The 18,625-nt window shown below is 48.1% G+C and overlaps 1 protein-coding gene across 8 annotated transcripts in view; it reads right to left on the bottom strand.

Moving 5' to 3' along the window:
* Positions 1-18,625, bottom strand: part of TFDP1 (transcription factor Dp-1) — a 46,262-nt gene that overhangs the window by 5,653 nt on the left and 21,984 nt on the right. For 4 of the 8 annotated variants that reach the window (XM_084879863.1, XM_084879861.1, XM_084879862.1 and 1 more), the window contains exons 3-8: positions 18,309-18,375; positions 8,869-8,978; positions 4,569-4,690; positions 3,081-3,246; positions 2,544-2,687; positions 1,754-1,822 (exon numbers count right to left, since the gene is read on the bottom strand). In XM_084879863.1, coding sequence (XP_084735989.1) covers positions 1,754-1,822; positions 2,544-2,687; positions 3,081-3,246; positions 4,569-4,690; positions 8,869-8,978; positions 18,309-18,375 — 678 coding nt within the window. Of the gene's footprint in view, positions 1-1,753; positions 1,823-2,543; positions 2,688-3,080; positions 3,247-4,568; positions 4,691-8,854; positions 8,979-18,308; positions 18,376-18,625 lie in introns of all 8 variants that reach the window. The other 4 variants (XM_084879866.1, XM_084879865.1, XM_084879868.1 and 1 more) reach the window with 4 other exon arrangements.

The raw sequence follows: 18,625 nt of genomic DNA on the forward strand, positions 1-18,625 counted from the left end.
AAGGGCTCTGCGAGTGCCCATGCCTGTCCCATCCACGCGTCACAGCCTTAGAAGGCAGATGTTCAGTTGTGGATCTGTAACCTCCTGAGAAAGCAGAAAGGCTCGATAGACCTGCTGGTAAAGGGTTTCCCCTCTGGGGACATGGGTCCTCATTTGAGGCCTAAAGCAAGAAAGCCAGGGCCTCAGGCCCTGAAATGACGTTTACCTTCGATAATTTTCTTGCTGTTAATGTAAAGCCAGGAGGATTCCCTCCCTCCCCAGCCAGCCTTCTGCAGAGCTGCCCAGCAATGGGACCAGGGGCTCCAGGCTAAGTGGGAGAGAGGCAGCGAATTGGATTTTTTTTTTTTTAAATAGCTATGATGTGCTATGGATGCAGAAAAAAGAAAACAATTCATTCTAGAGGGAGCAACTGAATGGAAAAACTTGGAAGTCCAGAGAGGCCACTGCCTGGAGCAACCTCCTGTCCCAGCAAAATCTGTGACCATTTATTTGCTCCTCCACTCCCCGAGTCCTCTCTGCCCCACATCCTTGGCTGTGACCACTTCTCCTCCTGTCAAAGAATCCCCTCAGGTGGTCCCCTATAGAGAGGGTTCTAGACATTTCTTTTAAGGGCAATGGAGTAACCCAGAGTACAGTAAGGCATCCCCGTGCTGAGCGTGCCTGGCCTGGCGAGACACACACCCTTTGCAGTGGACGTTAGGCTCGCTGGTCGCTGGGGCAGATGTACCAAGCCCCACAGAGACCCCTCCTGGACTTTTTTCATGTTCTGAGATCTCCAATCTCAGCTGCTAGGCCTGCCCTCAGACCCGACCCCCACCCCCAAGGGTCTCACCACCACAGCTTCTAACACCCCTGACCCTCTGGTTTCTGGATACATGCTCCTTAGGCTCCACAGCGGCCTCCAACCTGACCACAGGGTCCATGGCTTTGCTGCCCTTGTGGTCCATAAATATCTCAATAAATTGCTGCTAAGCCATCCTTCCCCTTACTGAGCAGTCACCACTTGTGCTGGCTTCTGGCCCTCATGCCACAGGCAGCAACCCCAGCCCTAGACCCCCTGCCTCAGTCTAGGGACCAGCCAGTCCCCCTCCACCAAGATCCTTACACATGTGTTTGAGTATTTGCTTCTAACTCAGAACATGCATCCTCAGGACCCTACAGGGGTGAGGCTGATGCTCAGGGATATCTCTGTAGGCCCAGGAGATGCCAACACAGCTCACTGTCTGCCTGCAAGAAATGAACACATTGACACCTGTTCTCTGACCATCTTTGCTGACCTCTGACCAGTAAACTGCCAAGACCCACCTCAGGCTCACTCTGCATCTCACACCCCTGGTCTGGGGTCTGGTACTCAGAGCACACGTTACACCCACCCCAGGGAATTTGTACATGCTCCCTTCCTGAGGGGCTATCACTCCTGCCATTTGGACACTCTGTGACCAGTGATGCACTCACTCAAGGCCACACTCACACATGCATGCATGCTCATACATGTGCTCTTACATGCTTGCATACTCACAAGAATGCACACTTGCACACACTAACGCTCACACAATCTGTGGCCACTCACAGGCCCATGTTCATGAGCGTTCATATCAACGACACACTCACAGGATGAGCCCAGTGAGTATTTATGAAACTCACATCCAAAACCTCAAAGTAGAGATTTTATTCACCATGTAGGAATAGAATGAATTGCAAGTTACTAAAGACATTACAATTACCTTGCCTCCAAAGATAAGCCTTTCATTACCTGTAGAATAAGTTCTTGAAGTTGAGACTGTTTCTGTTTTATTCTTTCAAGTCTTCTTTGTCTCTCTACCTTCAAAAACAAACCACCAATACGAGAAGTCATCGCAATTGGTTTAATACAGCAGAGTTTAAAGCCCGTGTCAACACAAGGTCACCTACACAGGCTCTTCAAGAAAATGTTCGCCCTGAATCTAATGATGGAAAGCAGACCAATCTAGAACATGGCACATGAGACAAGAGATAGGCAACTTTTTCTTCAATCCAAAATCTGCATGTTTTTCTCCTGTCTTCTCTCACTTTCTGCATATAGCTATAGTATATTTTTAAAATCTGGGTCCTGACAGGATAGCTCAGTTGGTTAAAGCGTTATCCCTATACACCAAGGTTTCAGGTTTGATCCCCAGTCAGGGCACATACAAAAATCAACCAATGAGTACGTAAGTAATTGCAACAACAAATCGGTGTTTCTGTCTCTCTCTCAACTCAATATATAATTTTTTTTAATTATTAAAAATCCCAAAAGTTAGGATTCATAACTGACCTACACTAGAGTCCACTGCCCTCACTGGTCTGACCACCGCCCCACCCACAGTGAGGGTCTGCAGAGCCCACACAGACGGGACAGCCCACCAACGTCAGAGACCCTGGGAAACTAGGAAAAACCTGTCCACCTGGCCCAGGCCAGGCAGAGAGCATAAGACCCTTAGCAGCACCAGGGCTGCAAACAAAAACACCTGCTTTGGAGGCATGATTCTCCCCGGACACATGAACACAAAAGGTTAGCTGTGTACCTCTAAATTCTGACATTCCTGAGCTGAGTTGGTGGGCAGACCAATCCATTTGATTTCCTTCTTCTCCTTGGAGATGATGTTCATGGCCATCAGCACATTTAAGGCATCGTAGACTCGCCGTCTTATGTTCTTCTGATCATAAGCCTGGGGAAGGTGAAGCAGTTTTCCACCCGATCCAGGACAGCTCACAGATCAACGTTAAACGTTAGACCCTGAACTCAAGGAAGTGCACTGTCAATCTGCTGTGTGTCATACAAACCCGCTGCAGCAGCCAGCACCACTCCTAACTCCTCCTCACTGAGCCAGCCGGGCCAGGCCAGAGGGCATTTCTGCTAGGGGAGGTCGCCTGGCAGGCAGAGCCAGAACCACACACAAAATCATTGAGGGATAACGGGGCATCATATCTGCAAATGGGTCAGAAAAACTCCTCTGTACTGTTCTCGGACCTCTCTGCACGTCTGAAGTTGTCTCCAATAACAACACAGTGGGCCTTCCAGTAACTCCTGGCCGCCCCATACCCACACCACACGTACTTACGGATTCGTTTGGTAAGATGTGATTATCGGCGGCACTGAACTCGGCGACCAGCTCGTCGGCCACCTCATTGTAGGACGTGGTTCCCTTCCTCTGCACTTTCTCACAGACCTTCATGGAGAAGTGCCTCAGGCCCTTACCGTTCTTCTCTCCTTTCCTGTTGCGTTTCCTTCAAAAAATACAAAGGAGAAGTGATGCCCTTAGCATTCTTAGAGGCAGCCTTGAATTAAGACACGTTTACCTAAAAGGGTTAACAGCCTACACAAGGGCCCGAGTCCTGCAGGTGCTGCAGTTCATGCCACAGACCAAAGGGAACCTGGCTCCATCTCCAGAGTACCCTTGGCACCACCAATGGGTGTCCAATGTTTTCTTTCTTCAGAGGCCAGACTTCACGTCTGTATCGTCAACTCTCAGGGAAAATGGGGCAGACACCCAAAAGGATGAAACCCAGTATATATCTGATGGGTATCAATACACTAAACACTGCTTCTTAAAACAATGTCGATCAACATGGGGAATTATGAAAATTTTACTGCAAATTTAGGACTTTTTAGGGAAAATTTAAGCTAACAGACAAGGGGAATGCTGAAGAACGGAGTATGCTTCAGATTAGGAGTGAACCCAAATGTCTGAACTCTAAGTCACCATGTCAAGGAAAATGGTGGTTCTGAGTTTCTAACTGGATGAATTTGGGGACTGATGATTTTTGCTTGAGAACCAAAACAGGTATGATTTTATAGCTTTGTCTCTGTTAGTTTTTAAAGAAAGTTGCAAAGTTGACCTTCAAATAAAACTGTTCTCAAATTGGTTTGCTTTAGTGGAAGAAAGGATCGAAGTGACGGTGTGGTGGGGCCGTCCGATGGACGAGCGCCATGAAAAGGCAGTTCCATGTGGCGGCAGCGGGTGAAGCTGCTGTGAGCCCACCACTTTACGCATCATTCCCTGAAAGCTACTTTCCAGTGTAAACAACGGCAAGTGTCAGGGTTACCACTGTGCTGAAAGGTCAGCTCCCTCCTCTTCTTCCCCCCAAAGCTGACCACACCTTATAGTGTAGCACAGCCATCATCCCAACTACAGGGGGGCAGCTTTCCCGCCCATCACAGTATAACCATCACCCCAAAACTACTTGGGCAGCTTTCCCGCCCTCCACAATATAACCGTCACCCCGAAACTACTGGGGGCAGCTCTCCCGCCCACCCCAACATAACCATCACCCCGAAACTACTGGGGGCAGCTCTCCCGCCCTCCACAATATAACCATCACCCCGAAACTACAGGGGGGCAGCTCTTCTGCTCTTTACAGTATAACCATCACCCCGAAACTACAGGGGAGCGGCTCTCCCGCAGCCTGACCTCCTTTACGAGGAAAAGCGTGCCTTGACTACACATCCCTTCTGGGCACACATTGGACATTTAAAATCCTCTGGCATGACGGTAAGCCCCTACGGCCACAGAGAGCTAAGGGTTTACAATTCTAGGCAATGTGCTCACCCGGCAGACCAAGGTGAGGGGTCTGAAGGCTGGTTCTGTGAGACAAAGTGAGTGTTAGGGGTGTGTGGGCTTCCTACCACGATAGTGTTTGGCGCTGCAGGTCTCTGAGGCGTACCAATTACCTACAGTCAAAAGAGACAATTCAGAACACAATCAGAAATCTCCCACATATGACGCTGCCATTTTATCATTTCTCATTACCTACAGCCGCTGCTGAATGGCAATGACCACAGATATCAGAAAGAACAATGACAATGTGAGTAACCCAACAGCCGACCCTTTGAACTACGACGATATGGCCACACTATTCTGAACGTGTCTTTATTCCCCTTCATCAACCTCAGGCATCTTCTCCAGTTACACAACAGCAGCAGGAAACATCAGGCAGCACAGACAAGCCAGCAGACAGCGTGCACCTACGGGCAGGTGCATTTAACCGCGGGGTGTAAATCATATACCCCAGGTACAGGATTCTGGGAGGACTCAGCACATTTCTATTATTCCTTTTGTCCTCTTTTACTTCCCTTTTAATCAGGGGTCCTCAAACTTTTTAAAGTGGGGGCCAGATCACGGTCCCTCAGAGAGCTGGAGGGCCGGACTATATGAACTACTAATTCCTACTGTAACACCTCGGCTGCGCTCACTGCCCAAAAAACCTGGCGGGCCGGATCAGACTCCTCTGCGGGCCGCATGTGAAGACCTCTGCTTTTAATGATATAGATGAGGATAAAAATCTATTCTTCAGGGGCACTAAAAGGAGGCCAAAAACCAGAAAACAGCTCTCAGAAGAAAAGGAACACAGGGCGACTCTGGTGCCCCATTAGCTTGTCCATCCCAATGGTAGTTTTCGGGAGGGATCCCAGGCACCCCAAAGAGCACAGGGCAGGGGAAAGGGAAATGATCAGCATTGGGAACAAAGGCAAGGGGTCTCAATGCCCACAGCATAGCCTGGGACAAGCCCTTGTCTTGGGGTGCCCGGGCCGACATGCCCCTCATCAGCTGTCTGAGCACCCACCACCCATCTCTTCACCAAAAGAAGGGAAACCTTGCTTTATCTTTTAACAAGCACTTAGAACGTTGGTCCTTTCAATTAATATTCAAATATTAACATGGGAAACATACAGACATTGTATAGCCAAGTAAAATTCCAACTTTTCTGGCAAATACTGTACAAACTCATTTATAATATGTGGAATCTAAAAGAATAAACAAACAAACAAAAAAAAAAAGCACACTCAAGCTCAGAGGTGGAGGGTGGGGGAAGAGGGATGGGCAAAATGAGTGAAAGAGGTCACAAGGTACAAACTTCCAGCTATAAAATAAAAGTCATGGGGTAATGCACAGCACAGTTAATAATGCTGCATTACATATGTGAACGATGCTAACAGATCTTGAAAGCTCTCATTACAAGGAAAAAATTTATATATGACGACCAATATATACTTATTATGGTGATCATTTCATAGTTTATACAAATATCAATTCGTTATGTTGTACCCCTGAAACTAATATACTGTTGTAAGCCAATTATAGCTCAATAAGTGAAATCTAATTTCAATTTCTTCAAAGATACTGTTGTCTGACTCTCTCTAAACTGATAAACGAGCCCAGAAATCACTGAGAAACACTTGCTGAGTTACTACTCCAAAGCAAAGTGCCTCAGCGACCTGATGTCATTGAACATGTTAACATCAGGCACCAAATGCTAGCGCAGCCTCACCCCAGGGCAGAGGGTGCATTGTGCCCTTAGGGACTTGCTGTGGCTGCCGCCTGGCTATTTTAAGCTAGACGCTCCTTCTAGTCCCCTTCTTAGCGGGATAAGTGTGTTACCTGCAGTGGCCCCGGGACAGCTGACCCGGCACTTTGTAAATTATCCATAAGCCCAGGTCACCTGTCAATGTTAATGATCCACAAAACATGGAGAGAAAAACAGCTCAGGTGAGTGTCACTCTTTTAATTCACATTTCCAATGATAAGCGCTTCATCACAGTGTTTTTTCAAACTGTAGATCACCCTCACTCAAAAGCCAAAAAGTCAAATAAATCAGTGAATTTTCTGAAAAAGTAAACAGGATAGAGAAGATAACAAATCTCCCAGAGAGGAGGAATGCCTTGTGACACTTGTGTTTCTGTTAAAGAGGTGCGTGCATTTACCATTTACGGGCACTGGGTCCCGGTGAGAATGCACACCTGCTAAGGCTCGTGGCCCAGTTTGGGAAACATGGAGACCTGTCACTCACAGCACTTACCCAGCACGTTTTCCTGGACCCAGATGGTTACATTCTCAGGAGAGTAGATTTAGGGTGCCAGCACACCCCATGTGGGTGGGCCTCACGTGTTGCAGCTCTGCTCAGCAGAGGGCTACCTAACTTAAGGGTCAGTGCCCCACCGGACACTCGGGCTGGGCCCAGAGACGAATGCCCTCCCTACTGTCCTCTCCCTACCCTGCATCTCTTCCTCAGACCAATTAGTCTGCAATGAGAACAGAAAGCCAGAAGGCCAGGCACACAGCAAGGGCTCGATAGCTGCTCAATGTGAGAACAGCCTTTCTCAATGAGAGGATAGGCAAGCAAGGAGGGCCCCTCGCACCCACTGGCATCGCCCACATCCTCATGGAGGAGCGGAGGGCAGCAGCACCTGCAGGTTTTCTCCCTTTGCTTTTTTATTTTCACTGTTGTACGTGGAGATTTTGCCCTATGGGGAACACCTCCACCTGGGCTGTGAGCCGAACACCCAGACCACGGGTTAGGGGCTGTGGAAAGACCTAACAAACCTCAGGGTACGTTTTCACTCCCATGAAGTTCAACGAAGTCTCACCTCTCAAGTCAGAATCAGCCAGTCCTCTTTGTTTTTAATTCCTTGGTACATATAAAGTTTTGAGAGACATTTGCAATGTGTAGATTTTAATTCACAGTCCTGGGGTTTTGCAAAGGATAAATTACCAAAACTAGCTCCACCCAAAATAGCTTGATTCAAATCAGTGATTTAACTTTTGGACTGACAAAGTTTACGGTGCACCAACAGAAAATCTCTCCGTATGTTTCTTCCCAACTATTTACACTTAATAAAAATCAGGCTGCTGCCCTGGCTGGTCTGGCTATCAGTGAATAGAGCGTTGGCCTGTGGACTGAAGGATCCCAGGTTCGATTCCAGTCAAGTACACATTTCTGGGTTGCGGGCTCAATCCCTAGTAGGCAGCATGTAGGAGGCAGCAGATCAATGATTTTCTCTCATAATTGATATTTCTATCTCTCTCCCTCTTCCTCTCTGAAACCAATAAAAATATTTTTTTTAAAAAAATAGAACTGTTCCTATAATTAATGAGGTACTCCCAAGCTAAATTCTGCTATAATACACAGTACTTTAAAATATTAATTAAAACATAAATTAGAATATTAGCTTATATCAAAAAGACATTTACTGAAAAACTATGATGTGCCAAATGTGGTCTACATACTACTTGCTTTGAAAAAAAAAAAGAATCAGAGCCATTTTGCTAAGCAAACGAGGCCAAATTTTATTGAGGGACTAAGTGACAGGGAGCAATTATATACCAGTCATCCCCCATAGGGAAATGGGGGCCTGGGATGTGAACAAGCTCGGGTGGGTGGTAACACCCTTCTCTTCTCATGGGGGCGCATGGCCCAGGAGTAGGAATGACTTCAGCCTAACCAGAGTCACGGCGGGAAGAGGGGGGAACCGTTTGGTTGGAGAGGGGCAGAGAGGGCAACGTGGGATGGGGAGCCCACACAGTTCTGGGAGAGCAGATCCACCTCTGGCCCCTCCCGTAGAACTGGCAGGGGCGAGGACACACCTGTCACACAGTAGCACCCTGATAGCCTGGATTGACCTAACCCCACACGACCTGAACACGGACACCACCCTCGTTTCCCTGGCAGGTAACATCCGCCCCAAGGAGCGCCAGAGCCAAGGTGCAGCCAGCCCCCACACAGCTCCATGCCACTCTGCCTGAGCTCTCCGTGGCACACCTAAGAAACCTACAGGGCAGATGCAGGACCCGCAGGGAGCACGTAGCGACAGGGGAAGCTGCCTGGCCTGGGCTGAGTCCCACCGTCCACGCGCACAGAGGGGAAGGTCAGCCAGGAGCAGAACACAGAAGCCGGGGAGACCACCTGCGCTCTAACCACAGGCTCCTGCGATCTCTGAGGGAGGCGACCGTCCCAGCACTGCGAGCATTCAACAGGAAGCTGCGAAAGCAAACCTCACACTCCAAACTCCAAGCGGGAACCTAAGGGTTACTGTCCCGAACCCACAAGCCCACCCTACCTGGGGCCCCTTACCACTTGCTGTGTAATGTTGACATTGGATGACTGTCCGAACGTTTTTGGCAAGAGCTGCTTCCCAAGCGTGTTTACTGTGGAGGGGTGAACAGCTACTAAGGACACAACACCTGCAACGCAAGGAAGTGAGAGGTGAGTTCTTTGCTGAATTGAGGCTAATGGTGAGTTTCAGGTCCATGATGCTTCTAATTAGAAAGTCCTTCCCCACTTTTACCATTTTAGATCTATGGACAATAATATACACCTTTACCAGGCTTAATTATCAATTTAAGGGGGCTGTATGGACACAATGGCTTGCTCGCCCTACAATGAGCCCCTCTCTGGGGCCGGGGCTCCAGTGCCCACAGGCTTTATCACCAACTTGCCCCAAACCCGTCAGCCCATCCACAGAATGTTCTGGTGAGACTACAGGCTGTAGAGATAACAGCTCTTAAAAAGGCTCTAATTCTATGACAATCACAGAACAGAACACACTCGGTGAGAGCTAAGCTGACTTCCGGGCCTTTACCACAAGAGAAGAGGAGAAGCTCCTGTTCTGGTCATGCCTCGAGACCCTTCTGGTTTCCCTAACGCAGAGCAGCCGGGAGCCACCTATCCTCTCGGGGTTTGAAGTGGTGGTTTTGCAACCAGGCCTCACACAGGGGTCAGCATGACATTTTCCTTCATTTCCACCCAGGTCAGCATCATGACGACCTCCAAATAACTAGTGAGGCATCATCTTTGATGTAGCCTGGCCTAAAGCTTCACTGAGAACAGACCTCTTCAAAATTTAATAACCAATGAATTTTGCTGCTACATAGAAACACATTAATTTCTCTTTAATAATTGAAACTGACCGGCTGGCTAACATGAATATCTAACCAACAGAAACATATTTAAATTTTTCTCTCGTACATAAACCTATCTGCTTTGAATTTTTTATTTTCCTCTAAAAATAGAGATCTGCAGGGTTGGGCAAAAGTAGGTCTACAGTTGTGAGTACACGAAACACAGAGTTTGCTCCTGTATTATTAAGTACTAGAAGCCCAGTGCACGGATTCCTGCATCGGTGGGGTCCCTTGCACTGATGCACAATTGGAGCCGGGGAGGAATCAGAGGAGGGCTTCAGGGCGTGTCCAGCCTGTCTCACCCAGTCCCAATGGGGCCTACCGGTTGGAGCATCTGCCCCTGGTGGTTAGTGCGTGTCATAGCTACCAAACAGTTGAAACCATGGAACAGTCACTTAGTCTTTTATATATATAGACTAGAGATCCAATGCACAAAAATTTGTACACTGGAGGTGGTCCCTCAGTCCAGCCTGCCCCCTTTCACAGTCTGGGAGACCTCAAGGGGTGTCCTATTGCTGACTTAGGCCTGCTCCTCTGCAGGAGGCAACCGGGCCGATCAGGGGAAGACACCGCCCCATCACCCCACTGCTGCTGCCACTGCCGGCCACTGCAGCTGCTGGCCCTCCTCAGCCCTCGCAACCACTGCAGCTTTGTCTGGAAGACGCCCAGTCTATCCAGTCTCATTAGCATATGCTTTTATTAGAATAGATTACATTATTTTCCATACAAACAACTGTATGGAATTCTTAACAAAAGCAAACATTTTGACTATTGATTTAGATATGTAAAAATATTTCAAAAGACAAAAATAGTTATTCTATTTTTTACACTGAGATTTAAAATACAGACAATATATTACTTTTCAGATTCACACATAAAGATTAATAACGAATAAGTTTCTGAAATACTAAACTGATTCATTGAAAAAGGTAACGTTAGTTTTGTTTTGTTTTAATATGCAAGTGATGATCTAATTTTTAGTGATTCGAAGAAAGAAAAGAGACTGCAATCACTGCCAACACCACCAGCTCAGGCAGTGCTTATCACATCACTGTTTTAAAGCTTAACTTTGTACATCAAACTTACGGAAGTCAACACATCAATAGGCAGGACCAGGCAGTCATCTTCTAGTGCTAGACCCAGTCCAGCCACATCTGCCACCCACTTACACGGCACAACACACATCTCCCCAGAACCACGGTTACTGTCTTTCCATAAAATAACAAGCTCAGAGCCCCAATCTGGGACTCCCGCTTTATGTCCCAGCCAGGGAAACGAAGAGTACTCTGGGGGGTTCAGGACAATGGCAGAGCTTCGAGGCAGAAGTGGGCTGGGGCCAGGGCACCTTTCTTCCATCTGCTTGCCGACACTATCTGTTGTCGTTCCCCCATCAGGGTTTCTCCCTGGTGTTTTTTGTGTTCTTTTTTTAATAAATATATTTTTATTGACTTTTTACAGAGAGGAAGGGAGAGGGATAGAGAGTTAGAAACATCGATCAGCCACATCCTGCATGCCCCCCACTGGGGATGTGCCCGCAACCAAAGTACATGCCCTCGACTGGAATCGAACCTGGGACTCTTCAGTCCGCAGGCCGACACTCTATCCACTGAGCCAAACCAGTCAGGGCTCTCCCTGGTGTTTTTATTGAGAAACTCTTCAAATATAAAGAACTATTTTTGCAAACAGTCTTACTCCAGTACACCTAGAATTATTATTACCATTTTATTGCATTTGCTAAAGAGACTTGAGCAGTAGAGCTAACCTTATACTCTCAGACTGTCCCACCTCGCCCCGGCAGGGCCCCAGCTGGGCCCTGCCTGCTCCCTGGTGGGCCCCGCCTGCAAATATCACTGCCTGATGGATGCATTCAGCCCATTTTCATACTGTCCACATATGAATCCAAGAAAAATGTTTGTGTGACCCTTTAAGATTTAGAAAATGACAGATATTCAAGGAATTCTACAACTCTGTTTACTACACTGTTTTTGAGACTTATCCATAGAGAGATTTACTTGATTTCCTCCAAGGCTGTAATGCTATTTCATCTATTAATACCTAGATGTCATACGAAAACACTCTCAGTATGTCACTACTAAAACGCAGCAGTTAAATTGGGGACCTCCCACTGCTGAGCAGGGGCTCCTCCCAGGCGTTTTCTCTCATGAAGATGTGCCAAGGTCCCAGATGGCTATCTGTGTTACAGGCTTCGCCGCAGCACCTCCACGTGGCTGTTCTGTGTGCACGCGCGCACACACACACACACACACACACACGCACCACAAACACATACATGTAAACACACATACCACAAACACACCACAAATATGTACACGCAAACATACACACACACCACAAATGCAAACACAAATACACCACAAATACGTACACACACCACATGTACACACACCCCAACAGCCGGTGTTCCTCTCCTAGGCTTTTGCCAATTGTTGACTCAGTAAGACTTGTCTTTTTTGACAACCTCAAGAATAAAATGCTATTTCATTTTTTGTTTAAGTTAGCGATAAAAATTAGAATGTTTAGCACATTTTTCTAATAAAGACTGACACACATTTATGAGCGGATTAACATTTCAGTTACAAAATGGGTAAAATTATAATAGTCTAGGAATCTACTGACTAGAAATAATATTGTTTCAATTGTAAAATGTACCACACAGACTTTTTTAAATAAAATCCATAACAAAATATTTTCAAATATAACCTTATACAATGGAGAATTCCTTTCTTGGCAAAAAATTGAGTTAAGAATATACATGGTCTGCCCTAGCTGGTTTGGCTCAGTGGCTAGAGCATCAGCCTGGGGACTGAAGGGTCCCAGGTTCGATTCCGGTCAAGGGCACATGCCCGAGTTACAGGCTTGATCCCCATTGTGGGGTGTGCAGGAGGCACCTGATCAATGATTCTCTCTCATCATTGATGTTTCTCTCTTTCTCCTTCTCCTGGCCTCTCTGAAATCAATAAAAAAAATATACTTTTTAAAAAGAAAATACATGGTCTGATTGCTATAACCATTAAAAGAAAAAGAACCCTTAAAATACTATATAAGCATATTTTTGTAATTAGTAATCATATTCTATTATTATATACTGTATAGGTTTTTAAGATAAATGATGAAAGCATATGGTTTAGTGTTTTCTTGGGAATAATTTTAACCAAACATCTTAAAGTTTTGGAATCTAATGTTTTAAGAGTTATTACTTTGCCCACCATGCTACAAATATTAACATGACTAGACCATGGCGACCCTGTATGCTGCACCTTCACTGCCTGGCCCTGGATCAGCCACAAAAGCCTTCTTCTCGGCTCTCGAGCACCGAGGCGGAGCTTCCTTCCTGGGCCATCCCAGCAGCCACACCCGACCCACGCAGACATGCTGCTCACCAGCCAGCCAGGAAAACCAGGGAGAAATGGCTCTGCAGGGGCCCCGCCGTGGATCCAAGCTGAGGTGTGCCACAGCCCAAGGGCTGCGCTCTGGCTGCATCAGCTGGGTCAGCCCAGAACCCGCATCCCAGGTGACTTCCATGCCACCTCACTGTGTAGCAGCCCTTCTGCTCCCTGGACAGCACTTAACTGAAAAACAGTCATCACCTCATGCCCAGGAGCAAGGCTTACAGGGCAGGATGTCACTACCGTGCTGCAAATGTCCTTTGGGTTACAACACGGACAGGAGGCGAGAACAGGCTGATGCCTCTGTCCCACGTTCCCCGGAAGGCAGCCATCTGAGGGGCTAACCAAAAGTTCCGCCACTCCCTCCCACAACAGGGCTCCCCTCCCAACCACTACAGAGACCAGTTTGAACTTACCCACCGCGTACGAGTGTGTGCAAGTGTGTGTGTGTATGCATGCATTTGGGAGGGTACAGTTAACACATCTCAAGAATTACAAAATAACACTCAGGTTTCAGCCACACATCACTGGCAAATTTTCATTTTCCTACCTCAGAACCCCAAAGCTGAAAACAGTACTGAAGCAGAGAAAATGACATTCGTCCCAGGAGAATACCCGCTCACCAGTTAGACAAGGACAATGATACAGGAAGCAGTGTTCCAGGTTAAAGCAAGAGCACATGGAGATGGGCCCTACCTCCCGGGAGCTGAAGACAGGGACCTACACATATCTGGCATAAGGGGCCTTAGAGCTCTTCAGGAAAAAGACAGGTTTATGTCACGAATCAATCAATAGGCATTAGAGCTCCCCACTAATAAGGGGGCAGGTAACAAAAGGTAGCATTAGAAACTGACAGAAGAGCCCAGCTCCCACAAACTGAAGTCACACACAGCACAAAGAGGATCGCCACACATCTCAATGCACTGTGTGCATGGACAATGGGTGCAGAAAAGTGTTCCCAAAATAGTAAGTATGCACTTTCACAAACATTTACCCGTCTAACTGTACTCTCAGGCACAGCTGGGGTTTTTCTTAGTGAGCACATATTATCTGGATAGTAAATAAATTTTCAGTTTGAAAAGGCAAGAAGCGTGATGAAGTGCAAACAGAGACCCAGAGTACAGGAAAAAGGGCACACTTGAGCTGTGGTCCAAGGTCAGGTCTGTGCAGGGGAAGGGAAGGGCAGGGCGCAGCCTGGCAGGAAGGGTTGTGTGGGCACCTGGGTGGTGGGGGAAGGCTTCCTATACACCACCACTGTGGCTGGAAGAAAAGATCCAAGCAAGAACCATGAGAAACAAAGTGAGACGATCAGCTGAGCTTGGAACTCATCCAGGTCGAGGTGCAGGGTAGGGGTAGGGCCTCGGGTGACAGGCACAGCACCCTGGACAGACTCCTTCCAACAGCGTGAGGCCACAGGCACATGAAGTCGAAAACACTGACAACATCACACATTAGTGAGGATGCGGAACAACTGGAAACAAAACAACGCAGCCATATATACGTTTGCTGTTTGACCCAGTTGCCACTCCTAAGCCTCTGTCCAAATCACAAAGACAAATGTGCGTGCAAAGACCCACAGTGTTACAGCCGTGAGCAAACAATTGGAAGCAACCCAGGTGGCTGTCACAACTAAAACTGCACACAGAATTGACTGTCTAAAACTCTGCACCGGGACTCTTGTCTTCAGGGCCTGTGGATGCAAAGGCTGTGAGATGAATGCATTTTTCTGTGGGAAGTAAATTTTTGAGTCTGGCAGGGTGTAATGGTCAACTTTATGTGTTAGTTTGCCACGGCACTTACTAGTCCCCAGTTATCCAATCGAACACCAGCCTAGGGGCTGTCTGGAAGCTCTTTGTGGACGTGGTGAGATCGACAAACGGAGACTTTAAGTAAACAATCTAACCAGCCGAGAGCCTTGAGAGCAAAACCTGAGGTTTCCCTGAGAAGGAGTTCTGCCTTGAGACTGCAGCCCCAGCTCCTGCCTGCTTCCAGGCTGCAGGCCTGCCTTGCCCATTTCAAACTGCCAGGCCCACAGCACACAGGCTGATGATTCCTTGAAACAAACCTCCTTCATATACAGGACATGTTTTCCACCAACTCTGACTCTCAAGAGAACTCTGGCTGGCACAGGGGTCTGGAAACACAGCAGCTCTGAGAAAAGGAGTGATCCAGGAGCAGGGCGGGCAGGGAGGCCGAAACTGGGAGTGGTGTGAGAATGAGAACCCCAATGGGGCAGGAGCGGCAGGGCCCAGAGCAGGGGCACAGTAGGATCCAGGTGCAAGGAAGTGAGCCAAAGCCAGAACTCCAATAGGAGCAGTTGAGGAGGGAACTGGATGCTGGGTCTGGCCTCATCTGAGGATGTCTTGGGTTCTTAGCCGAGGGCAGCGAGGTTCCCAGGAAGTGGCGGTAATCAGAAGCTGGCCTGCTCCTGCATTCCAGGTGGGTGGGTGGGTGGGTGGGCGTGAGAACAATGGTGAACTAGTCCCACAGTACAAGGTGCAGGGCAGGAGGCGAGGCCAGTCCCTGCCCCTGGATGCCCCAGCCTCTCTCCTGGCTGGGCCACAACCTTCTCCTCAGGACCATCCCATCCTTACTACCGAAACCTCCACAGTGAGAACCAGCCCCTGCTCCTTCACAATCACTCCAGAGAGACTGGCTCTCCAGGACATGCCGCTGACCACTCCCCTGGCCTCTGGGCCTTGCTCACTGTGACCCCAAGCCTTTGCCAACTGCCCCCCTGGGAAGAGCCCATAGTGACCACTGAATCAAATGACACCCCAATGTGTTGCTCACTGGGCTCTTCAAGCTCATAATAAAATACTAATAAATAACCCAAAGTGAACAGTCCAAGTTAGTACAACACTGCTTAAAACCATCCTTAAGCTCATGAACCAGAAGCAAAAGGCATTACGCTGCTGCTGAAAACCTGTCAGTCTACAAGAGTGACGGCCAGACGGCCTGGTCCTACTCTCTCCACATGTAAGCCCCACCAGCCAGAACAGCATGAACAGACAAATAGCTCCGTTGTTAAAACTGATTCTCTGGAAGGAGCAGGAGAAACATGGCGGCTCGAGGAGAGCTGCAGAGCGGGGCTGTGAAGACGCCACCATGTGCCTTCTCACTAAAGCCCTGCTGTGAGGTAGAAGGGACAGGGGCCTTGGGAGAAGGAAGGAACCTGGCCTCCTGGAGGCTGCACTGGTCCCAGGACTGGCCCTGGACTCCACCACCCACGGGGCAACCAGACGAGACTGGTCAGGAGAAGGAGCGAGGCCTGGGCATGCAGTCAGGGGACTCCCAATGTCCGAGCAGCATCGTCAAGGCGAGTGGGATGAGTGAGGCCGAAAACATGAGCTGAAGAACACACAGGGTAAGACGAGGGGGCTGCAGAGAAGCTAGACCATGCCCAAGGGAGACACAAAGTATTTTCAAGGTTGCAGGGAGCCAACAGCAACATATTTTAGTAGAGTCAAGAAACCATTATTTTTCCAATCCTTCCAATTCAATTCCTTGGCTCACAATTAAGCTCAATAGGAAAGGAAAAGGAGACAGCCAACGATTGGTCATAAGTAAGCTTACTTGGAGAGAAATTCAAAATAAACACCAGAATGAAAGGCTTCCATCATTTCCAAGGGAGCAAAGTTTGTGGATCCCCCCCCCCATTATTATTCCTATTCATCACTTTAATAGAAAATGCCTCAAATTTCTAAAAAATGTAAATGTTCAATTATGTACACTGAATTTTTCACTCACGCAATCTGTGAATGCCAGAAATTAGCCTTCACAACGTATCAAGATAAAAAAGTGTGCCAACACTGAATCCCTCCGTGTGCTCTCCATCCTCGGACAGAGGAGAAAAAAGTGCAGGGCACGCCCATGGCATTCCACCAGTGAAACCAGGAGAGCAGGCATGAGCCGAGGCCTGGAGTAAGAGATCAGTGAAGCCCTGTCAGGGTGCAGGCCAAGGGCATGGGCACCAGCATAAAGCCGTGTGTACGAGCCTCCATGGGCATCTGAAGGTAAGTCCTGATGCAACCGAGGGGGCAGACTTGCTCAGTGACACAGGGACCTAGCTTTCCGGGAGAGGGAAATGAATGGGGCAGGAGATGGCTGGGTTCCTGTCCAGTGCTCCCCAATAATGGATGGACAGACGTGAAGGGGCTGGGACACAGCAGGAAGACCGAGTGAGGGCCCTGCACCAGTTTCAAGGCTATAGTAGGCATCAAAAGATCACTTATTAGGCAGGGCCTCATTGTTAGAGTAAAAAGATAATCTTAGGTATGACAATCATTAGAAAAAACAGAAAGAAGTAATCCTCAAACAGAACCTAAGCCCTAACACTGCACAAGGCCTCTGGGCCCAGAATGGCTGACCCCGACAGTGGACTTGACAGCTGGAGCCACACACCTGGACTCCATTCACCCCTGCAAGCAAAACCTCCTTAAGACAAACCAGGCTCTCCCTCGGGTCTGCTCTGAGCAATCATATAATGAGCTGCACCAAAATGGGCTTGCTCGAACTTGATATCAAAGCTCCACACCAACGCAGCTTTACAATCAGCCAAGCATCACACATCAGCGCTTCAAAGGCACGTATCTTTGACGTGGATCCAGTAATTCCACGGCTACGACTTTACCTGAGGAAGCACCCAGCATGTTCTCAGAGGGAAACTGCAAATTGAGGGACCGCTGGGGAGGCGTGGCTTTAACCGATCCTCCCTGAATTCTAGTGATGGAGAGCAACCCTGACCCCCAGAGAACGAATGAGGATACACAGACGTGAATTCTTGCTCACACTCTGAAGTGTGCCCCGCACCGTGAGCCCTCAGATTGGAGCTTGTGTCCGTCTGCTTCAGGGCTGGCCACAGAGCAAAGGCCTGGAGAGCACACCCCCAGCTCCAGGCCCCGAGGTGGACAGAACACAAGTGTCCTGTGTTTTCTTCCTTACACTTTTCCACATTTCCTAAATGTTTGCCAATGGTATGCGACTTACAAACCAAAATAAACTCAGCCACTGATGTGTGTGTGCAGGGGGGGGGGGGGTGTGTGTGTCTGAGTGACTTCCGAATGCCACTCCTCCCAGTCCAACCCGGGGGCTCCAAGGTGGGTTTTCCACAGCTGACAAGGGCTTTCATGTAGAGAAATTCACAAATACAGCAAACTTCACACATTTACCAACAAACTCACATTTCCAGAGTAGGAGCCCTTACCTTTTCCAGGACTAAGGTTCTGGTCTATGAAGACCTTTAGTTCCCCGTTGGCTTCAATTAGACCGGCCTGAGAAAACAACAACAGTCATAATAAATACAACAGCTACTAGAGCGACAAAGCTGGTTTTTAACACACCATCCCTGTCAGAGGGTGGTATAAATAGCATCAACAAAATACAGTGTATACATGGTATGTTGCGGAACTGTGCACCTGAAACCTGTATAATTTTATTAACACAATAAATTCAAAGAAAAGGGGGGGGGGGGGGAGAAGGCAAAATGGTCACCACTATGCAAAGAACTGCAGAAAGCCATGG

The sequence above is a fragment of the Pipistrellus hanaki genome, assembly GCF_964339955.1.
Source record: "Pipistrellus hanaki genome assembly, chromosome: 3".
Classification (NCBI taxonomy): Eukaryota; Metazoa; Chordata; class Mammalia; order Chiroptera; family Vespertilionidae; genus Pipistrellus; species Pipistrellus hanaki.